The 25188-nt window shown below is 38.3% G+C and overlaps 1 protein-coding gene across 3 annotated transcripts in view; it reads right to left on the minus strand.

Moving 5' to 3' along the window:
• Positions 1-257: 257 nt before the first annotated feature.
• SPOPL (speckle type BTB/POZ protein like) overlaps positions 258-25188 on the minus strand; it is a 66933-nt gene continuing 42002 nt past the window's right edge. For all 3 annotated transcript variants that reach the window (XM_054043689.1, XM_054043690.1, XM_054043691.1), the window contains exons 5-11: positions 23578-23705; positions 13694-13871; positions 13537-13592; positions 10398-10520; positions 6143-6285; positions 5989-6042; positions 258-4555 (exon numbers count right to left, since the gene is read on the minus strand). In XM_054043689.1, coding sequence (XP_053899664.1) covers positions 4411-4555; positions 5989-6042; positions 6143-6285; positions 10398-10520; positions 13537-13592; positions 13694-13871; positions 23578-23705 — 827 coding nt within the window. In that variant the 3' untranslated portion in view covers positions 258-4410. The remainder of the gene's footprint in view (positions 4556-5988; positions 6043-6142; positions 6286-10397; positions 10521-13536; positions 13593-13693; positions 13872-23577; positions 23706-25188) is intronic.

Genomic DNA, 25188 nt, shown 5'->3' on the forward strand with positions numbered 1-25188 from the left:
AGAGTTTTATAGGTCAAAACATTTAAACGTCAGCCTGAGGACTAACCAAAAGCCAGTGAAGATTGTGGAACAAGGTTGCGATAGGCTCTCGACTGGAAGAGCCACCACTTATGGGGGCAACAACATTCTACACCATTTTAAATTTCTGAATTGTCTTATGTATATTTGTGTATTAATATACTCTTATCTCAAGAGAAGCGGCATAGGTAACTACAGTGAGTTCAAATCCAAAAGAAAATACAAGTTGCACAGAAGAAGTCTGTATAAGTAACAACTTTATTGTAACTTGATGTGCTGAAATGCAAAAAATATTTTCAGCAACAAGATACAAAAAGTATTTCACCATTAACATCAGCTGATAAAAATGCTGGATGGTTTGATGCAAGTGTTCACATATCTGAATTCTCAATCATTTCCACCTCAAAACAGGTCTACATCATTTCATTAGTTTCATTTCTAAAATAGGACGCATTTATTTTAAGCCTTCTTTTAGAAGTCTCAAAACCCAGGATTAGCTAGGTTACAGAGAGTGATGAAGTCTACCAATGCAAACACTTAAAAAAATGAATTCCCTTTCCAAACTCAGTCCATTTATTGCAAACAAAAGCCAAGTTGTGAGACTAATTAAGACAGAATATAAACTACACACCTACCATGAGATCAATGCCAGTTAAGAAAAAAGTTAATAGTCAATTTTAGTGTCAATTAAAATTAAGAATATTTAATTTGGGTAAAGTGTAGATTTTAACGTTAGTTCTGATAGCTATTAGTTCTATCTCAGTTTGCACTCTGGTATCTTCTATAACAATGGTCTTGTTCTATGAGGGTAAGCAGTACATAGGCCTTACGCTGTCTCTACACCCAGTGGTGAGTTTCACTCTAAATATTTAAATCACTATGAGAATCAAATACTTGAAGTGTAAGACCCAAATCACCCCAGATAACTTAAACCTTCCTTTGTGTTTGCAATTTCCACATTTAAGAAATCACAGAACAAACAAAAAAATCAGACTGTAATCATACAACCAGTATTTTTTTTGCAGGAGACCATTATCTAATACACAAGTCTGTAAACCTTGCTAAAAGTTATAGTATTTATTATCCAGACAGTAATCTGAATTTAAGAACCAAATAAGAACCAAGCAAAACATGGTGGAGTTCAAATCAATATTCCATAACTTGTATCTACCTCAACTCCAATTATTTTTGTACCAAACAGCATTCTCCTTAAGAACTTGTAAAATACCTTTTTTAAAGATTTAATATCCTATTAATCTTGTATTCATTGCAAAGGTATCCTAGAAAAGGCACTCTGTGTTCATACTTCAGAATGCAGTAAATGGACTATAAAACAAGGATTTTTTTTAAACTTCATCCATTCAAAACACCTCCCCAGAAAAAGTCCAAATGGAAAAATGATGTAATCAGCTCTACCATCATTCCAACAGTGAACTGAGTGCTTATTTTTAGAAAGTCGTTTAAAAAAAAAAAAAAAAAGACTACCACACAAAATCGCAGCTACACACACACACAAAACATGCAGGGTTCTCCCTAGAAAAGTTTGGAAGTGGTAACTATTGTCTATTTAAGACAGTAGTGTTAGAAAGACAAAACAAGATACCGTCACACTTTGTGCTCCAAATCCTTTCAATGTACTAAATACATTTTCAGGATTTCTGTACGTTGGCCCAAAAAACGGTACTTTTATACTAGAGTTTTACATCTGTTGAACTTAAAACTGGTCACTGTGTTTTTAAAAGACACACTCTTGAGATGTGGGGAATAAAAACAAGGGGCTGAATCTAAAGGAGAAAGTTGTTCTTATCAGCTATTTATTTGGGTCCAGTGAGAACACTGCATGTGGTTCAACCAAGAATGAGGTGAATAATTAGTGCACACTTAAGAATACAGCAATTGTTTTACCTTTTTCTTAAGAGCTGACAAAACTTAAAATTATACATAAATTAAACCAAATATAAGCAGATCAATTGTCATGATTTTCCATTACTGTAATGTATGGTGTGCTCTGCCTTACTGGAAAAATGGACATTTCCACAAATGTAGATATTCTTACAGCACAGTGTTTGACATTTTTTGGTACAAAGTGTGCTATTATGCTTTTAAAAAAATCTTCAGAACAAAATCCTTAAGCTTCGCATTAGATAGCGGTATGTTGTAATTTAGAACAAGCTGAACTGGACAATCATAATTACAGTATTAAATATTCAAGTCACTTTGTATATTAGAGCTGCAAGTTTCAACAGCAAGCTTGTTCATGATGAGTACGAATATATTAGTTCTAATTTGTTCTACACACTGCAACAAAAATGTCACTATTTTGGAGGGAACAAGGATCCTTATAAGCCCTATAATGAAGAATGCTTACAAAATCTTAATGTAGGTAAATATTTAAAGAAAAATTGATAAATGATAAATTGCTCCACAGATAGAGTCCGGTAAGATGCCCCCTGTACCGTTCAGACACTTGTCTAAGACTGCTTCTGATTTTATATTTAAGCCACATAAAGATTTAGTTCAAACACAGTGTGTGCAAGCATTTGGAGGTTTGTTTTTTTAAAAACTGGACTGGGCACTTATTTCTGGTTGGTCTATGCTAAAGGTTTACTTGGTAACAAAATATAAAAGCATATATACTTTACCCTCCTAAAACGTCATTAGGATTAATTCAGAGAACTCTTAAAGAAATTAGGAAGGAGATATCTTTTCAGAAGGTAAATCTTAAATTTCATTTTTCATGTAAGTCTACAGGCAAACTGAAGTCTTTATCTTAATATGTTTATAAATTACAGTGAGCTCTCCTCCCATTTCCCACTGTTAAATGCAATCTTGCCAAACAACAGATATAGCATATTATTACCCTTACAGTAAATTCAATGTTATAACTCAGGAAACATTTAGAATGTGCACTACTGCAGCTTTCCCCCCCAGTTGTAAACAAAGCTATCAAACACTGAAAATGTTGGTATTAAAGCTAAGGTTCATATAATAAAGAACTGGCCCATGATAAGCAGTTTACAAATGTTTCATCCTTTTCACATTATGCAGAATTTCAATACCATCCACAATGCTAGTACAATAACTGAAATGCTAGAAAAAGCAAGTCTATGCTTGCAAATACTATCTGACATTTCAGGGACCTATTCTTCCTACCATCTGTTACTTCCACTGGTGTGAATGGAAATTGTGCACACATGTTGAGTGGAGAACAGACCCTCTTTCCAAAGTTTTGTTTTGTCATTCACATGCCCTTCTCAAAAATGTGAAAATATTCAACATAGAACATGAGAGTTTACAATATTCACGTTCAATTAAGTCTTCAAAGACATGCTTTTCTTGTTCATAATAACAAAACTAAATCCCATGTGGCTGTGGGCATCTTAAAATGTATTTAAAAAGTTACGCCACAATTACCTGTACCTCATTAATTCATCAAAAGCAAAATATATATGTACCACACAACATACAAAAGTTACGCATTAAAAGTGCATATTCAGAATCCATTTGGCCCATTTCTTAAATTTACATTTGGTCATTCTATGCATTCCTTTACTTTTCTATGTAACCATACATGTGGGATATAAATAATTTTTTTTTCAAATACAATACTATTCTCTCTTCACAGAAAAATCTTTACCTCTCACCCTATTCTCCATTAAATGTAAACTAGCGATGGACCATAAAGAAACACAGGCAAAAGGTTTATTATGTGTTTCTTTTTAAACGCTTGTTGGACAGCTTTGACATACACACAATAGGCATTACAAACTATATTGAAAATACATTTTTGGGCCAAACCATTGCATATTTGCCCCCACAATGAAAAATAAATTATGTTCAAAGCAGTATATTGCCATTAACAGCCTGTTGGCATCCTCTGTAAGTAAACTGGTTCTCCCTATGCATTGTACTTGGACTGGGGGCACATTATGTGCCTTCAGTTCAAGTGCTTTTAATAAGAGTCTAGTTGAAACCTTCCAGTTAGCACAGAACCAAACTATAATCTTCATTTTTTTTTTTTAAATAATGGAAGATCCCTTTCAAAAGTTAATCTTCAGTTATCAACTTTACTGCATTATGGAGCTAGTGCAATCCTGCATAGCCTAGTCAAAAAGACAAGGCACGATAAAAAAAAATCAAGATACATTAGACTATATGGACTAGAGAGTCATTGAAGATAATTTAAGGCCTTTCAGTGAATTAGAGAGTAATCAGTCTAATTTAAAGCTGAGGATTAAACCATAAATTATCCAACTGAAAAGCAAACAATAGGCTTTTTCAGCTTCTGTTCTGTGGACAAGGATAACAAAAATTCTTGTTATGGTTTGTGAAAACACCTCTGGACATGGAGGAGTAGAGTCATTTCAGTTTCTCTAAAGTTCATGGAAGATTTCATGACTGCTTTAGCCGTTTGCGTGGAATGCCAAACTGTGGACACTGTGCAGATGCTAACGCTCGAAAGGCCTCTGCCACTAAGTGAGGATGAGAGTGGATCATGGACTTCCAGCCTGCTGTTTCCATTATGTCTGTTGCTTGGCTGAAAACAAAAGGTTTAAGAATAATCTCAGTTAAAATGTATTATGTCCATATAATGCTGAATCCTATAAAAGCGGAATCAGGAAAATACTTAGAATGATTTGACATGTGGAATACTGTAACTGACTATAGTTGTATGTTATTTGTAACCAACACTGTATTCACTTATACTTCAGTAAAATTACAGATTAACTGGAAGAAATATATTTAGCATTGTTCTGCAATTGGAATTTTCCCCAGAATGAAATGATCTATGCCATGCCTTCAGCCGAGACTATACACCAATTGTGTGGTAATATTTAAGAGTATCAACATATCCTATATGCCAGTTATAATTCTTCACTATTGAGCTCACTGACACTGTGGCAGTACACGCTGTATCCTGAGGGACATATGGATTTTTGCTGCAGGCGAGTAAAGGAAAGGTACCCTTAGAAACTGTTCAGAAGGTCCAGCTCCCCTGTGCACGCTTTGGGAGAAGGCAAGAATTGACAGGCCAGGCCAACTCCCTCCTCAAGACCCACTTCAGTTACAATACTTACAGGAAAGCAGGCAATCATAGAGAGCTAGGTTGTACAGCAGCAGAGGATAGCTGATTTTTATATCTTTGTTTTTAAAGTTACCTTTCTAAATGATTTGGAACAGTCAAACTATGTTAACCTAGCTAACCTAGTTAACTGTGTGACCTTATCGATCTAGGTTCTTATACGGATGCCCAGCACTGGAAATATGTTTGTCACCTTATTTCTCCCTCCCCCTACTGCTTATCTCACTTATTTGTTGCCTCTTCTTTCATATTAGAATGAGAACTCTTTATGTCTGCCTGTGTATTTGCAGAGTGCCTAATACAAGAGAGTCCTGATCCTGGCTGGGGCCTTGTGCACTGTCATAATACAAAATAGCAGCCCCACTCCCCCCCACCTAGGGCCTCTTACTTTGCTGCAGCCTCCCTGGGCACAAAGAGAAACTTGGCAGGCCTATATATAAAGGGAGGAAAAGATGCATTTGCACAGTTTGCTGCTGCTCTCTCATTGCTCCCCACAGCAGCAAACTGAACCGAAGTGAGTGAGTAAAAGCTAATGTTGGCTGCTGTTGTCATCTTCTGGCAGAGGACAGACTAGCCTCACCTTTTCCTTTGTGGAAGGGAAAGTAAAGTGGGGGAAAAACTGTGGGGAAATATTTCCCAGAAAGCAAGGCTACTGTTGCAGCAGCTTTACTTCACTTGCAATCAGCAATTATCTCAATCATGTGAGAATGAAGGTGGCATCCATGTTTACAAAGGACGCCCTCCACTGCTGAACAGACTATAGCGGGTTCGTCTTTATTCCCCTGGCAGTCAAAGCAGAGTCTGGCTCTCTTGTACTAGTGGGTAATTTGGGATGTACTCCTGTGTAGGAAAAGGTAACTTTAAACTCTGTAAATCATTTTACTTACTTGCTATTCCAGTTTTTCCCATCTTTACACCCAAGTTGTCTAAGAACACTGCACCTATGACAGGGGAAGTTATACAAAACATTTAGAAGGAAGGGATATTTAAGTACAGATATTTAAGGCATTATTTCAGGTGTAATAAAGGAACATTACTTGCCTGTTAATAAAATCTATTGCTTGTGCTTTCAACTGTTCTGCGCTGTGCAAATCTGCGAGGATAAGAATGTCAGCAACGTTTTCTACTGAGAGGTTACTACAGAGTGCCTCTTCACACATGACCTTCAGCCGTTCCAGTGCATACTAATGAAAGAAAAAACTATACTAATCATTCTTCACACTTATTCTTTCTGCTGTAATCTGTAAAGTATAACAAATCTAAAAAACAATTTGCCCCAATCCTGTGAAGTGCTTAGCACCATTCCTGATGATTGACTAGTGTCCCTCACAGGAGAAAGAACAGGAGTTCTTGTGGCATCTTAGAGACGAACAAATTTATTTGAGCATAAGCTTTCGTGGGCTACAGCCCACTTCATTGGATGCATAGAATGGAATAGACACTAAGAAGATATTTACACATACAGAGAACATGAAAAGGTGGAAGTACCCATACCAACTGTAAGAGGCTAATTAATTAAGAGAAGCTATTATCAGCAGGGGAGAAAAACTTTTGAAGTGATAATCAAGATGGCCCATTTCGGACAGTTGACACAAAGGTGTGAGGATACTTTAACATGGGGAAATAGATTCAATTAGTTTAATGACCGAGCCATTCCCAGTCTCTGTTCAAACCTAAGTTAATGGTATCTAGTTTGCATATTAATTCAAGTTCAGCAGCTTCTCGTTGGAGTCTGTTTTTGAAGCTTTTCAGTTGCAAAATTGCCACCTTAACATCTGTCACTGAGTGATTAGAGAGGTTGAAGTGTTCTCCTACTGGTTTTTGAATGTTATGATTCCTGATGTCCGATTTGTGTCCGTTTATTCTTTTGCGTAGAGACTGTCCGGTTTGGCCAATGTACATGGCAGAGGGGCATTGCTGGCACATGATGGTATATATCACATCGGTAGATGTGCAGGTGAACGAGCCCCTGATGGCGTGGCTGATGTGATTAAGTCCTATGATGGTGTCACTTGAATAGATATGTGGACAGAGTTGGCAGCGGGGTTTGTTGCAAGTATAGGTTCCTAGGTTAGTGTTTTTGTTGTATGGTGTGTGGTTGCTAGTGAGTATTTGCTTCAGGTTGGGGGGCTGTCTGTAAGCGAGGACAGGTCTGTCTCCCAAGATCTGTGAGAGTGAGGGATCATCTTTCAGGATAGGTTGTAGATCTTTGATGATGCGCTGGAGAGGTTTTAGTTGGGGGCTGAAAGTGACGGCTAGCGGCGTTCTGTTATTTTCTTTGTCGGACCTGTCCTGTAGTAGCTGACTTCTGGGTACTCGTCTGGCTCTGTCAATCTGTTTTTTCACTTCAGCAGGTGGGTACTGTAGTTTTAAGAATGCTTGATAGAGATCCTGTAGGTGTTTGTCTCTGTCTGAGGAATTGGAACAAATGTGGTTGTATCTTAGAACTTGGCTGTAGACAATGGATCGTGTACATTGGCCAAACCGGACAGTCTCTACGCAAAAGAATAAACGGACACAAATCTGACATCAGGAATCATAACATTCAAAAAACAGTAGGAGAACACTTCAACCTCTCTAATCGCTCACTGACATACATTAAGGTGGCAATTTTGCAACAGAAAAGCTTCAAAAACATTCTCTTTTGCTGATACAGATTAACACGGCTGCTACTTTGAAACCTCACAGGAGAATTAACTGCTAACTTAAAATTCATTTACTCCATCCTTCCCACTGTACTAACATGAAGAAAAGCTGAAGAGAAGCCATAAATATTATTAATATTATTTAAATATTAAGATTATAGGAACTGGGATATCACATCAGACCACTGGCTCAATAATCCAGTAAAATATTTGACAGTGTCCAGTCCCAGAAATTTCAGATTAAAGTGCAAGAAACCTCAGAGGAAAATTATGTAAAATTCCACTGGAGAGGAAGGTTCTTCCTAATCCCTGCCAGTGATTTGCTTATTCCCAAGACAGAACATCCATAACTGCATTATTAGACATATACATCTTTTAAACTCCTCCTGACCTCTTACCTCAATGGTATACTGTGGCAATAAGTTTCAAAGGTATACATGAGTCCAAAAAAAGCCCTGGTCAGTTATAAATTTGTTATATTTCATTAAATGTTCAATAATTCTTGTACAAAGTAAAGGGCGAATAAGGAGTACCTAATTTCCCCATCGAAAGCTTTCTTTTTTGTATACCTTTATAATAACCCCAACCATTTCGTTCAGGGAGAAATTGTTACAGGTACTATGCAAATAAAGATCACAATCTGCCCTTAACTTGAGTCGCATAATACAGAATTTTTTCCATGCCTCACATCATTTAGTTTTCCCATTTTTGTACCTCTCACATATCTGCTATATTCTTGAGATAGGGTGACCAGAACTGAACCCAGCAATCTAGGTAAAGGTATGCTATTGATATGTAAAGGAATCATTTTGTGTATTCTCTTTGGTATCGTATACAGCTTAACAGTTTACTTTTTGACCACTGCTGCACACCGAGCAGGTGTTCATTAAGCTGTACATAACACCACCCAGATCTTTTTTTTGTATAGTTAGTTACTTTAGAATCCATCATTTGTATAAGTAATTCCAAAGTCTCCATGACAAATTTAGAAACTATCGCTGCACAAAATATTGATGCTGCCACATGTATGTGTTACTTTTTATTTGCATTTTATTTATATTAATATTTATCTGAACAAGACAAAGGAAAACTCCACTGCTTTATTTCTTAGACAAATTTTTCTATTCTCAGACCACATTATTTTTATTTTAGATGTATTGTTGTACTGTTCTCTAGGGTGCTTCTATTTGGATTATATAAATAAAAGCCAGTTATGATAAAGCCATCCCTAGCAGACAAGATAGAAGTTTAATAGAGTTGCTTTTGTAACATCGCAGAACTATTTTTTCAGACTATTATTTTTCATTCGTGAGAAAGGCAGAGCAAGGAGCCTTTGGCAGTTTCTAGTTATTACATTCTCTGTATTTAGCAATCATGCCTTCGATAAAAATTTCATTCATACAGAAACACTACTTTTCCAGTTCTCTCCACTCTTGAGTGCCTTTAACATCTGTCTCAAACTCAATGAGATCTTGAAGATGAGGCACTGTCAGAGAGAGGTATGAGAAGAGACCTAAACTACTACATCAAAGCCTGGAGAGCACTAATCCAATAGTTCAGAAGGAATTTAAGAATTAAGTTTTTGACAAATTTAGCCAAGTCAGTGCTGTATGTATGTTAAAGAAGGTGCTAGGGTTGATCATGGGAGCCACAAACCTTACTTCAGTACTAGGAAAATTACTTCAAGATATAATTTCAGGTTAGTATAATATAATATAACAAACCAGTACAGATTCCATATAAGAAAAAATCTGCTTCTCTAACCTAGTAGGAGTCTTTATGCAAAGTCAACCAAACAGATGGTGAAGGACCTGGTAACAGAGCTATATTATTGGGCATGACAACATATAAAATGTAGACAAGTCTAAGGTAATGCACCTTGAAAGGAACAAAGCGAACAGTTCACATATGACTGGCTTTTTAATTAGCTATACCCACTTAGAAGAAAACAACTAAAACTTCATAGTGGACAGCTAGATGACATTTCAGCTCCATGTGCAACAGCAGTGGAAAGAGCAAAGAAGATATTACATTTGTACAGTATTTTTAAAAGATTTTGGAATAGTATGTTAAAATATGAAGTGGTATGCCAACACCTTGAATACTGTGTTGTTGTTTAAGTCCCCCATTTCAAGAAGGGCAGAACAGAAGAAGGAACATTTCAGAGGAACAGTGAAAATAAAGGCTTAAAGGGTAAATATTTAAAGGCAAGAATTAAGTACAAGGACAGATTAGAATTATTTAGGGTAATAAGACAGAAAGATGACAAAGTTAAGGAAGTAGTAATGGTTTAGAGAAGGTAGTCATTAAAGCCCTGTTATTTATCTTGGCTCATAATACAAAGATCAAGGACACACTTTTGTCAATACTGATTTTCTAAGGATATTTAATGCTCCCCCAATTTCTTGGAAAAATCTTGGTAGTACATACTCCTAGCAGCCATGGAAGGTTTTATATATTTCTAATCTTCCCACCATTCAAAAAACTGTCTCCCTCCCTCCAAGTCAATCTATTTCTTATATCTGTTGGTGCATCTGTTTATTTTTCTTAGACATCAATTGTGGTAGTATTTAAACAACTCAAAATATACATGCTTAGAACAGGGATTTCTAAAACAACAATTCTGAGGACTTTAAGAGCTAATTACTTACTTTGTCTGCAGCTGCCAACAAGTTGTCAGCCATTTTGTCAAGGTTTGGTGCTTTCCCTGTGTAAATGAATCTCATCATTTCTTTAAAAACCTCAGGGTCTACATCATTTATTTCTACACGATTCTGTTGAATAAAAACAAAAAAAGGAAAACCATAACATCTATAAATTTTGGAGTAAAAATTTAAGATCACCTGGTTTGCGTACTACAAGTTTTTATTTCATATCCATCATATAGAACCTTACAAGGTTAAGTTGGCACTTCTAGATTCAACTATAGACCTATAGTCAAGCTCCTCTTTTGCCAGCAGCTTTATCAGTTAGTCAGATGGACATCACAGAACCTTTCAAATGTGGCTGGATTTGTATGGAATCTGCAGTGCAAAAGTATATACAGAGAATCCTAAATATGGTCTATGGAGTTTTTAAAAATACATCCTGGCCTGGATTTAAATCCATCAACATTCCTTTGAACCGCAGAGATTACAAGTATTGGAGAGAGCAAAAAGTTAGCCAGCAGCAAAGAGAAGAGTGAGCCTTAATTTTTTCCATTTAATAGGGCCAATTTGTTCTGCAAGTGATTCTTAAAGGAGGCCTGGCAAAGATTGTATTTGTACCTCACCTGAATCCCACAGTTTAGGGCCCTCCATTAAGAAACGCCTGGCCCTGGTCTTTGCAAGTTAGAACCTGAATTTCATCAGCATCCCTAAATACAGCTGTTGCAGTAGCATAGAGTATTGAGGCACAGGCTGTAAAAAGACAAGGACCAGGATCTTGAAATGGATACAGAATTGGAAAGGCCATTATGCATTTTGAAGCAGCTGTAGTTTTTAGTACAGGGTCCTCCTCACATGTGGGATTCACTTACAAGAGGAAACATCATTGTACCCTGCAGGACTCCAGGTGAGAACTTTCAGTGAAAGTGAGAATTGCCCATTAAAAATCCTTTGCGATCTAAACAAGAGCAAAGCATGAATCCACATTAATGAAATTCCACCTACTGCTGCTGCACCATGCAAGCTCTTAGCAGCACACTGTTAAGAACAGAGTTAATACATACGCATATATGTTTGAGCTGTGCATAGCCCTATAATCAGACTCATGTTCACCAAGGCTCAATGGGACAAAATTCTGTTGCAAGCCACCCTAATATTGCCACAGAATGTAACTCGTATCTTCATAAAATGCACTTCATATTCCATTTCTCACTCCCCAAACACACCCAATGATGGTTTAGTTGAAAATCCTCATGAACATTAAAATTAGTTAGTGATATTCAACTATGGTTTTATTTTTATTTTTTTGCTAGGTTCTGCAGGTGATCCAGGGGCTTTCACTTTGTTATTCAGGTGGCCTGCCTCAAAATCTTACTTCCCATGTATGCTAAGGAAGAAGGAAGCTTGCAACCAACTACACCAGCTCCGTTTTTGAAGTCAACAGGCTTGAGCTGCTGTGGTATTCGCCAGCCAGTCCAGCTGCCCAACCTACATTTAGGGTTCCCTATGCTCCTTGGCTGCAAGTCTATCTTGCTGCTGCCTAGCTACATGGAACAGGCTAGAGAGCATGCCCTGTAATCCAATTAACACCCTCCCAGGGTGAAAACTGGAGAGCTGCAGGAAGTCCCAACAGAGAGACAGAAAAAAAGCCTTTCAGACAGACACCTGAATGCAGCAAAATGTGGAATTCCATGTCATCTTGGAAAGATACAACATTTTGGGCCATGAAATCGAGTTCATAGGTCACTAATTGTGATGAAGGGTAGTCTGCAAACCCAGGAAGAAAATACTGCATCGTTTTATGCTTTGTTCATATTTTCAATGTTATAAAGGCTAGAAAGAGAACCAAGGGCTGAAATCCATGGCAAGTTCTATAGCTGCAGAACTACGGAATACACAGGTTCAGGTCTAGAACAATTCAGATGAGTGTCATCTCCAGATCTAACAGGGACTAGAAGGGCTCCAAGATGATGTTACAGCTAAGGTACAACTGGAATAGTTTAGCCATTATCTACGTGATCACCATGCCCAAGGAGCAGAGATTAAGAGATTTTGGGATAACTAGCATGTGATTGTTTCTTGAGAATGTATGTCCTTCCTAGATTTTCAAAATTTGTTAGGTTGCCCTCTCTCTCTTAAGGAGGTGATGACATTCACGCAGTGGCCCCAACCACTGAGAGCTAGCTTTCACTAACCAAGAGGAGAACGGATCCAGTTTGCATGAAGTGGCACTGATTTACCTCAATGCTTTAAGAACCGGTGCTTGCAAAGCTAGTCCAAACCCAGTCAGAGCAAGCAGTACAGTTACCTATTCTGCACTAGCTCCCCAATTCTACGGTATTAGAGAAATTGCTAGAATTTGAAGTATTCTTTTCCACTATATAGATAGATGGCTCCTCGCTACAGGAGATATAAAGAGCATGAAGCAGTCTGGACTGATTAAACTACTATCCCTGTAGACCAGTTGTATGCGTGAAGTGTTTGTGGAATCTGTGGTTGAACAGAAGGATCTCAGTCTCTCTCAAGGCTTCACTGCGAAGTTAATTTGAGTTCAACTCTAACCCTAACTCTAGTCATGTACACATAAAATCCCTTAACTCAAGTGCGGTGGAGCTTTTCACTCTAGTTGGCTGGCTCATAAGTGGTACAGGCTACAGCTGACGGGCGTGCAACTTGCCAGCTGCTAATACAACTACGCTAGTGTGGAAGTGGTGTAGCTCCACTTGAATGCCACTAGTTCTGCAGTATTTTACCACAATTCTCCTTTTGTGCTCAGAAACGACAGACTGAGTTTTCCCAATGAATTGTGAAAATCTGAGTGGCTCATCTTACTGCAGCACAAAGAACCAGGGGATACGCCCCAAAAGTCTTAGGGTCACACAAAGATGAGTGCAGCACCAGCATGGACAGAGCCGCTCAAGTGTAATTTCGTAATGTGGCTCAAGATAGCTTGAGTTACTGACATAAGGTGTCATTGACTTGATGCCACCCTGAGATATTAATCTGATTGACATAAAACTTTTCCATGTTAAGCACTCACTTTTACCTTTATCAATCCATGAAGTACAATTGAGTTTTCGATAAGTTTTTCTTTTTCTTTGGAATCAGAACGAGAGTAGCACCTTAAACTTTCAGTCACGCTTACCTTTTTGCTTTCCTCCATTTCATGTTCAAACATTGCATTAAAAACTGGTGAACGAGCTGTAGCAAAAGAATTAAGCATTAAATACAATTAAATAGCTGGATTTTAACATTTTTATTTAATAAAACAAAAATGTTACAATACAAAAGTAAAAAAGTACCTGCAAGGACAGACTTATGAGCTTTGAATTCTTGTCCTCCTACATAAAAACTGCAATCTGTAAATCTTGTGGTTTCCCAGAGATTCCCTAAATCTTCTGCTAGTCGACATTCAGGTACCTTCAAAGTGTTTGTATTAGACTGTCCTGATATATTTACTGAGTCTTGGACCACGCTTACCTAACAGAAAATCACAGTAAGACAGAAACTCCTTCATAACTGAATCATTAAATTATAGCACCTACACTATAACTTGAGTAATTCTTAGACAAAGCAAAAATATGTTTGGTGCTTCCGTCTCTCACCCACAACCCTAAACCAGTGAAAATGCAATAGTGGGAAAGACTACATTTCAGAGTGTCTAGGTTTTATGAAACAATACTAGAGCCAAAGAAACAAACCTTTTAAGAAGTGTAAGAGAAATAAGCTTTTTCTTTTCAATGATACAAACATTTGTTCATTTAGCATACTTATCTGACCAAGACAAAAATCAAGAGCATGATGCCACAAACAGCATGATAAAAAGGCCAGAGATTAAATCAAAGGCAGGCACTATGCTTGGGAGAGAAATGGAATCTCTAATTAAAAATTATTGCTATTTCAGAAACAAATCAACAAAATATAAGACCCTTCACACACCTGAGAAACAGAACACATATTCGTAAACCAACAACACTTAAAGGCTCTCCCTTTACTGAATCCAAACTGATTATGTGAGCAGAGAAAAAGCAGAGTTTCATAAAAGTGATCGTGGGTAGTTCTTATCAGTAAATTACCCCAATTAGTCAAAATGAACTTATACAACTTTATTTAAAATGGTAGACTGATAAAGCAAATGAACTAGGTACCAGTAAAATAAAGCCCCTTCATTTATTCACTTTGCCTTTGCCCACTGGGGCACAAATTGAATGTGTCCACATTCCTCTTAAAAAGTTTAAAAGTGGTTCTTCTAGAAAAAAATGAGTCTATAATGTAGCATCGAGGCACCATGTAAACTCAAATGTTTGTGTCTAAGATATGAAATTTGGTTTTAAATTAAATTAAACCAAGAAGATTGTGAAAGATGTGCATCTGAAGTGGTTCTTGACTTTTCTCCCTGTATTTTGCTGGTTTTTGTTGTCTTTGGGAAGGAATGGGAAGATGGTAGTGGAGTTCTTCTGATGTGTTTTCAGGGTATGTCTACACTGCAACTAAAAACCTGCGGCTGGCCCATGTCAGCTGACTCTGGCTCGCAGGGATCAGGCTATAGGGGCTGTTTAATTCCAGAGCAGACACTTGGGGTCGGGCTGCAGCCCAGGCTCTAAGGACCCTGTGAGGTGGGAGAGTCCTAGAACACAGGCTGCGGCCCAAGCCCCAACGTCTACACCACAATGAAACAGCCCCTTAGCCCAAGCCTGAGCCAGCTGGCATGAACCAGCCACAAGTTTTTAATTGAAGCGTAGACATACCTTTAGAGTCTGCTCACAGACTGACCACCATCTTTTTGCTCTATGGTGATGGGGAACAAATGAGAAACAGCTCAGCAGGGGGTCTGATCTGGTGACAAATGCCTGGAAATTAAGCTCCCTAAAGGAGAGTAGAGAGTGAGCCAAAGCAGTGCTGAGAAACACTGGACTGGTGCCGGTCCCTGAGATCTCCTTGACACAGTTTAGGAAGGCAGCATGCTGGTCCCTTGTATCAAAAAGGTTGAGAAACATTGAGCTAAAGGATCTTGATCAGTGATTCTCCAAACTAAGCTACAGAAATGTAGAAGTGGAATAGATAAGGTGAGAGCACTCAACTGACTGCTCTGTTTGGATCTCTAGAGCCATAGAATACGGTTCAAAGGCAGATGGATGTGGCCAAGCCCCATGGACATGTCTGAGTTGAAAAATCTAAACTTCATCTGAGCAGTCCAAATGTCAGATAAGGAAAGGAAGGATGGTCCAGTGGTTAAAACACTAATGTAGAACTTGGGTTCAATTCCCTACTTCGTCACAGACTTCATGTGTGACTTTGGGCAATTCCCTGAGGCCTGGGTCTATATTATTACAAAAATGCTGCCAGTTTAGTTGTCAGGCTACGGTGTGGGGGGGGCACACCTCACACACCCTAACTGATAGGGTTATTCTGGCCACCCTCACTGTAGATGCAACTATACTAGCAGAAGTGTTTCTGTTGGCATAGCTAAAGTCATTCAGGAAGGTGATGTAGCTATGCTAGCAGAACTCTTTCTGCTGGCTTACACTGTATCTACACAAGAGGGCTCTGTCCATACAGGCATGCCAGCCATGGCTCTGTAGGTATTCAAGACCTAAGCATGTCCCTCTGCAAAATGGGGTACAATAGTACTTTCCTATCTCATAGGGATGTTGAGATGATAAAAACATTAAAGATGGTGATACTCTGATATTATGATAAGAAAGGCCATACAAGTACCTAGGTGATATAGATCACGATCCAGAAAAAGTTTATGATGTTAGCTTAAGTTAACAGGATATTATATAATTTTTTCATCTACACGATTTTAACATGTTAGGCTACACATTTATTACAGTAAGGAATAATGAATTAGCTACTTAAATATTACATACTGACTCCAAAAGCTAAGTTTCATAATCTCTGCTATAGCCATAATGATTAGTATCAGGTTTTGGATGCCTGTTACATAGGCATTTTTTCTATGGCTGTTTTAAAACAACCCTGAACTATGTTTCTTTCCCCACCCCCATATAAATCCTTAACACAGCACATGGAGTACTTTATTAGTACTGAAAGGACCACCAAAGGCAACATGCAACAAAGTGAAGGGCCACAGCTAATCTGCACATAAATGGTGCAATCTGGTAACAGTCCACATGATTCCAAGCAGTATTTCATCTATTTCCTCGCCTTTCTCCCTTTCACCGACAATCACACCATCCCCACTACGTGACTCATTTCTTATGTGAGGTTTATCTTGGTCTTCTCCCACTCTTCCATCCTCCAGTCCCTTTTTCCTTTGTCCCTTCTTTATGAGTCTATAAGAATGGAGAAAGTTTAAGGCCAGAAGGTATCATCATGATCATCTAGTCTGACCTCCTGCACATTGAGGCCACAGAACTCACCCACCCATTCTTGTCACAGACCCATAACCTCTGGCTGAATTACTGAAATCCTCAAATCATGATTTAAAGACTTCAAGTTACAGAAATTCAACCATTTTACACTACATTAGAACCTCAGAGTTTTGAACATGTAGGGAATGGAGGCTGTTCATAACTCTGAAATGTTCATAACTCTGAACAAAACGTTATGGTTGTTCTTTCATAAGTTTCCAACTGAACGCCGACTTAATACAGCTTTGAAACTATTATGCAGAAGAAATATGCTGCTTTTAACCATCTTAATTTAAATGAAACAAGCACAGAAACAGTTTCCTTATCTTGTCAAATCTTTTTTTATTAAACTTCCCCCGCTCCCTTTTTTTTTTTTTTTTTTTAAAGTGGTTTACTTTTAAACACAGTACTATATTGCGTGTGTGTGTGTGTGTGTGTTGGGGGGCGGGGAGCAGCTCTGTTGCTGCCTGATTGTGTACTTCCAGTTCCAAATGAGATGTGCGGTTGACTGGTCTGTTCGGTAACTGGTGTTTGTAATGCTGAGGTTCTACTGTAGTTTAAACCTGCAAGTGTTCCCTATGCTACAAAGCAATGTTTCTCAAATGTTTTGTGCTGGTGACCCCCTTTGGACTCAAAAAATTGTGCCACCTCCATCCCACACTAACACTTGAAAAAACTGCAACCCCCCTCCCTAAATATCATTAAGTAAATTATGAATAATACTCAGGACTGGCATGAGAGGGTGGCAAGCAGGTCAATTGTCCAGGCCAAAGCAGGCCCTGCGAAGCTAAGTTACATGCCTCAGCCCTGGGCTGCAGGGCTTGGGCTTGTGCCCCGGCTCAGGCTTTGACTTGAGCCTCACCGTCTGGGGCTGAAGCATGTGACTTAGTTTCAAGGGCCCCCTGTGGTGTGGATCCCTGCTTGCCACCCCCTAATGCCAGCCCTGCACTTGTGACCCCCTAAACCCATCCTGTGACCCCCCCAGGTTGAAAAACACTGCTGTAGAGGAAGGCAAAAATAACCCTAGGATCTCTGCCAATCTTGTAACATGGGAGACCAGAATTGCACACACTATTCCAGATGAGGTGTTACCAGTGCCTTGTATAATGGTACTAACACTTCTCTCTCTGTACTGGAAATACCTCGCCGGATGCATCCTAAGATTGCATTAGGATTTTTCACGGCTGCATCGCAATGGTGGCTCATAGTTATCCTGTAATCAACCAATATACCTAGGTATTTCTCCTCTCTGCCGCTTCCAACTGATAAATCCCCAGCTTATAGTAAAAATTCTTGTTGTTAGTGCTTAAGTGCATGACCTCCCACTTTGCACTATTCAATCTCATCCCATTTCTAACACTCTACTTTTCAAGGTCATCCAGATCTTCCTGTATGATATTCCGGTCCTCCTCCATTTTGGCAATACCTCCCAACTTTATTATTAGCAACCATAAATTTATATGAACTTTTTTTTTTTTTTTTTTTTAATGCCACTGAAGGTAGAATTTCCTATTTAAATTTTACAAAACCAGCATAGGCAAAAAACAAAAAAAAATGATAACAACCTGAACAGAATATTTTCTATTTCTGGTAGAATATCCTGTAATATTGAAAATTAAGGCCATAATCCTTATTATTAATTCAAAAGGTACATAAAGTTCCTCACAGGAATAATCCCATTGACTTCAGTGGGCCTACGCTGGTTTACAATTAAGAATACACAAATATTTGCATTTTTATTGAACTCAATGATAAAATCTGTGTCATTTCAAAACAAAGTTGCGCCAATGTTAACAATGAAAAGTTATTTAGACTTTCAATATGTAAATAAAGTCACTATGACCTTTTTTAGATGTACAGGCCAGGATTTTATTTATTTAGTTGTTTTAAGATTCTCTCTCTCCTAAACCTGTATTTAGGCACCTCAGACTAAGATTTTCAAAAGCACCTACATGACTCACTGGCACAAGTCTCCCTGTCTTCAAACTACAATCCTGATAGAGGAGTGTGGCCCAATGAAGCAATGCAGTTTCTTGACTTGCGAGAGTCAATGTGTCAGAGGATGGTGTTGGTTGCACATATAGCACAGGCTATTTGTTTTGTTTGAGTTTTTGCTGTTCTCACAGTGGGAGGTTAATGGGGCCCTGGACTTGCCTCTTTCACAAGAGAGACAATTAAAATTCTAAACTTCTCAGGAGAAAAGAAATCTATACAAAATTAAAAATTCTATAAATAATAAAGAAATAAATACATCTACATTAGTACTTTAAGAGTATAAAATGGGAAAAAAGTAAAGAACTAGCAACATGTAAATAAAAAAGGTTAAACTTAAAAATAAATTGAAATTGAAAATTGATTAAAAATCACGCTCTTTATCCATCCTGCTACCTGTCAGTGGTGACTCAGCTTGTTAAGCAGCTGAGCATAACTCTGCTTGGTTGTTTGGCACTCCAGTCTTTGCTGTCACTGAAATCATAACCATATCACCATATCCTGCTGGTCACAGGAACACTAGGCAGCATATTACAAAAGACAGTCCTGTGTGCAGCACTCTACATTAAATCTGAGGCAGACTGAGTAATTCCCCTTCAGCCTGCATGGAAGGAAGAAGTGTGTGAAGTTCTCCCTCCCTGACTTGGAGTTCTGGAACCCCGTGCAGTGATTCCCCCTGAAAACCAGGGCTAGGTGTATCTACTCATTTTTTTTCCAAACTGTGCATACAGTAGATTCACTTACAGTAACACCTCACTTAAAGTCGTCCCGGTTAACATTTTGTTTCGTTGTTACGTCGCTGATCAATTAGGGAACGTGCTCATTTAAAGTTGCGCAATGCTCCCTTGTAACATCGTTTGGCAGCTTCCTGCTTTGTCCACTGCTTGCAGGAGTCTCTGGAAGAACAGCCCCTCCTCAAGGGGATTAGAACTAGGGGGGGGCTGGCAGTCCCCTCCCCCCCTAATCAGCTCCCTTAAATTCCCTGTAAGGTATATGGCTCAACAGCTGCCTAGCAGCAGTTCAGCTGTCGCTCCCGCACTACCCTGCTGCGCCTGCCCTGCCCTCTGCCTTGGAGCTGCTGCCAGGAGCTTCCTGCTTGCTGGGATGGGAGGGGTGGGGGTAAGAGAGGTGCTGATGTCAGGATGTCCCCCTGCTCCTGCCCCCAGCTCCGTACCCCCTCTCCACAAAGCAGAGGAGGGGGACAGGGCTCAGGGACAGAAAGGAGGGAGCTTGCTGGAAGCTGTTGCTTCCTGTCTGAACTGGCTAATCTGCTTAAAAGGGCAACGTACTTGAAGTGCGGTAAGCGTAGTTAAAGGGGCATGTCTCTCTCTCACTCATGCATTCTCCCCCCAACCACACCAGCACTTTGGAAAGTCAGCACCTGTGCAGTCGTGCATGTGCTGTCAGGAGGAGGGAGTGGTGTGCTCTAGCTGGATAGCATTGGCTCATCTCCATGTTCAGTTTTTGCAGGGAAATGTTTGCAGCTACTGCCCTGCATCTATTGTGTTTCCTCCCTCCTGCTTCAGTCCATGCTGCCTTGTAGAGTGTGAGGCTACATTAGCAACAGCGTATTAACCCTTGAGAGCTCAGCTGAGTGCTAGTTCATCATTTAGCAGCAAGGCATTCCCTGGGAAATATTCCACCCTCTGACTCCACCACCTCAACCAAGCTTCACAATTATTCATTGCTGTGTACAATATTAAACTGTTTGTTTAAAATTGTTTAAAAAACTTATACTGTATATGTATACAATGTCTTTTGTCTGGCAAAAAAAATTTCCCTGGAACCTAACCCCCACTATTTACATTAATTCTTATGGGGAAACTGGATTCACTTAACATTGTTTTGCATAAAGTCGCATTTTTCAGGAACATAACTACAACGTTAAGTGACAAAGAGTTGTGTGGCATCTTATAGACTAACAGACGTATTGGAGCATAAGCTTTTGTGGGTGAATATCCACTTTGTCGGATGCATGGGTATTCACCCACGAAAGCTTATGCTCCAATATGTCTGTTAGTCTATAAGGTACCACAGGACTCTGTCACTTTTTACAGACCCAGACTAACATGGCTACCCCTCTGATACTTAACGTTAAGTGAGGAGTTACTGTATTAGTAACCTCTTTGTTGCCAGCAGAAAAGTTGTCATTATCCAGGAGTTATTAATAAGAAGCAGCCAGGTTTGTGGGGTCCAGGGAAGGAAGTGCTGGGAACATGTCTTCTCTGGCTGCAGATGTGTAAAGGGAAATCATGCTTCACCAAAGCCATGTTGACACTTCCCCCAACATATTGTGTTTATCTAGGTGTCTGATAATTCTGTTCTTTACTATAGTTCCAACCAATTTGCCAGATACAGAAGTTATGTTTATGTCCTGTACTTGCCAGGATCGCCTCTAGAGCCTTTAAAAAAAAAAAATCGAAATTACATTAGCTATCATCCAGTAATTTGGTACAGAGGCTGATTTAAGCAATAGGTTACATACCACACTTAGCAGTTCTACAGTTTCATACTTGAGCTCCTTCAGAACTCTTGTGGGAATACCTCGTGACTTAATAACTGTTTAATTTATCAATTTGTTCCAAAATCCATTCTATTGATATCTCAAACTGGGACAGTTCCTCAGATTTGTCACCTCTCCCTGTGGGGTCGGAGGCAGCAACAGGGGAGCATGAGGGCCCATGGAGCCATCCAATATTCTTGTCCCTGTGAGCTTGAGTGGAGGCTGTGGGGAGGGCAACCATGCAGCTCTGCAGGCCCCAAAACACCCTTGTCTTCCTGAGGAAAGCCTTAATACCTGCACTGCAGCCTCCCTCCCCAATGCTGCTCTGCCCACAGCCTCCCCACCCAGCCACAGCACCAAGACTCCAGCAGGGGATGCGGGCTACCCAGCCCCTTACTTCCTGTATGGTCACCAGGTACAGGCAGGTGTGCGGGGCTGCAGCCAGGGAAGGAAGCACTGGGATGTGCCAACCACTTCTTTCCTTGACTGCAACCCTGCTAATCTACCTGCGGCCAGGGGCTTCCTTCCCAAAAAGGGAACCGTCTCCAGGCCTGTGTATAAGTGATGTAAAAACAGGGATTCAGAATTAAAGTTGAAAAAAAATTGTCATTTGTAGGTGGGTTCCTTTGTCATAGTGCCTCAAAACAGTGTAAAGTCTTTCACATAGCAGCCTAAAATAGTTGAATAGTGGAATAAGTGCAGTTTAAGCAAGATTTCAACCTTAATTACATAGCCTTTGCTTGAGTGTTAAGCCAGAAGTTATTTTAACAAATGTATTGTAAACTACTAAATATGATGCTTCTTTCTGCTTTTAGAGGCAGAATATCTCTAACACTTAATATTAGCTAATGATATTTTGAAAATGCGGAGAATTTTAATAGAGAAGAAATATTTGTTTTGAGATTAAATAATATGTTTGAATTTATTGTTAGGAATACCTATTTCTTAATAGAACAGCTAAGTCTCCTATGTTCAAAATTATATATGTATTTTATCTCTAAAATTATGTAGTGCAAGTCATTTTCAAATATAAACGCTATCAGGTAAAGCTAGTTCAGTGTAAATGATTTGATACTGGGCAGGTTTTAAAAAGAGCTCATGAGGATCCTTGCATAACCATCAAGTATTTGCTACATTTACTTTTATCAACCAAATAATTGTATTCAGAATAAATTCATCATGCAACTAATTTAACTTGTCTGTCTAAGTGAAAATAAGATGCACTATATTTGCACCATCTAGTCTCAGGGGCCACATTTCAATTATTCTTCCTACACAGCATAATGACATATAATTAAGTTGTAATCTTGCCAAGACAATTTTACACATTTCCTGTAAATACGCAGATCAAAGCAAACTTATTAGCAGTTAAAGCATCTATCATCCCCCTAAGCCACTAATCAGTCCATGGCAGCAGTGATAACCTGCCAATGTATATATAATACCAGATGCACTAAGATCACAACCGTTTTCTCTGGGTTCCATTTTTAAAAAGTCATAAGCTGTTTTACTGGATTTTAGTATGACCATTTAGGTTACAGGCATAATTTATTATGATTTACATTTTATTTCCTCATATGTTTCTCCATAAGGCTAAAATTAACTCCATGATATGCACTAAGTATACAGGTATTTATTCTGTTCTGCTTTAAGTAACCTGCACATTTGTTCACACTGTAATGTTATAAAGGTAATAAGTTATGCAACTAACCTTCAGGCTAAAATCCAAAATATAAGTCAGAGCAGTATACCTACAGTAGTTTGATTTTAAGAATTTAAATATATCAGTTTTTAAATTCCCTCTCATGAGCAGAAGTTGCTGTAGGAATCTTGCCACTGGGTGAAAAATTAAAACAGCTATTCATTAAAGAACTGATGTCCATTCTACTTGAGAAACTTGCTAAAATATACTAGTTACAAATGTAGTACTGTTTCCTCTTGACATTTAGCTTGTTTTGTAATAACAATCTAGGATCCAAATATATTCCTGAGCTAGTAGAGAAGAGTCTGATTGTTCTTCTAAATAGATTGAGTTTCCATCTATGGGATGCATCAACCACCTTTTGTATAAGACGCTCTACAGCTCATTCCCTAGTCACTCAGAGAAGTCCAATAGGTTCACTGTAATAAGATCACACCCGTTTTGGGATTTAGTACATATATATCAAAGAAGAAAATACTCAACACACCATATTCACATTTATGGTTTTAAACTTGCTGATTTACCATATCTACAAGAAACTGCATAATTTTATTAAATAGAATCTTTTTGCTTAGATTTTTAAAAGCTATCTTAATTAATTAAAAACCATACCTCACAAAATAATGTAAGCTTGTCATCTGGTAACAAACCATTAGCTTCATCAAGTAAAAAATCTCTTCGGATAAATTTTTTAAAACCCCAATCCTTGCCTTGCACAAATCGATATGCTCTTTGGCTTTCTGGTGAAAGAAAAGAAACAGAACAGGTATGCTCAAGCAAAACAATTTGTTAAACAGAAAGATAAGGGGTAACTGAGCTTAAAAAAAAAAAAAAAAAAAATACTGAGAAAGCTTAAGAGTTAAATTGATTTAACTAAAGTCAGTTTAACGTAGTTCATGTATTGTGTCATTTGTTAGAAAATCCTAAACAATATTTACTTTGTTTTTAAAACTTCTCCAGAATAATTTTCGCTATATTGTTGCCTAGAATTGTCTAGAATAATTTTTTGGACTAAATCAAGGACTATTCATTTAGATAGTTTCTCTCTAGCTAATTTGTGTAGTCGCCCAAGCTGGTTGGGAAAAAAATTTCAATCAGACAACTCTGATTATTCAAAAGCAAAATTGTTTGTGAGAAAGGGTTGGTTTTGGTGAATTTTAAAAAAAAAAAGTTTTGAAATTGTCAATTTGTTTTGACAAAAACAAAAAAGTTCTGTTTTTCAGGTCAAAATGACCTTTCATTTAGATATTTTAAAATTATTTTATGATCAAATATAGAACAATGAAAGCAGTTGTTTTGATTTTGAGGTCTCAACTGATCATTTGAATTTTTTAGATTTTGGTTCATGAATTTTCAAGATTTCAAGTCTCTCCCTTTTGGATCAGGAAAATTTTTCAAAATCTTGAAAACAGTAATGCAAGCTTTAATCTTAATTATAAATCTATTGATGTCAAAGATTGCACAGGTGTAAATGAGTTAATGAAGGCACAATATGGTGTGTAGAACCTGTAGTACTGGGAATAATGAACAAGAGAACTTTGTTTGCCTCTCAATAACTATATTGAGTTTATAGGACTGGCAGTTTGAAAAGCAATCATATGATCTGAAGTCAGACACAAACATGGAAAGCTCTACCCCTACACCACCAAATGCCACTTTTCACTTTACCCTGGTATTAGTTATCATTCTGAACACGCTGAAGATCAGTGTACATACAAGCCAATGTTATTCACTTTGGTAAACATTATGGCCAAAAAGGCTTACCTGGATCTTATTTAGGTATCAGACATCCTAAATGTTTTAGTAATCAAACCTTTGGTATGTAAAATTACATACCAAAACACCCTAAGTTATTTAGATTGGAAAGCCAGGCACTTGAAAGTGAGGAAATGCCATAAATAAGGCTCCATGGACAACCTGAATTCTCCCCTCTTGGGCATTATTATACTGTTTTTAATTCCATGATCACATACTATTCCCCCCCCCCCCCCCCCCCACAAAACCCTGTCCCATTCAGTGCATAAGGCAGTTTTTCAATATTTCTTTCCTCATTGCCCAATGCCTTGTTTACTGCAACAATATTGAAATCCTGCACTGAATACAAAGTTACTCATTTCTTCATGGTCTTTTCTAGTGTCCTCATCACTGTAGCATCTGAAAGTCTCTCAAACATTTATTCATCTTCACATTTTCTCTAGAATCCCCATTTCAGATATGGGGAAA

The sequence above is a fragment of the Malaclemys terrapin genome, chromosome 11 (genome assembly GCF_027887155.1).
Source record: "Malaclemys terrapin pileata isolate rMalTer1 chromosome 11, rMalTer1.hap1, whole genome shotgun sequence".
Lineage (NCBI taxonomy): Eukaryota > Metazoa > Chordata > Testudines > Emydidae > Malaclemys > Malaclemys terrapin.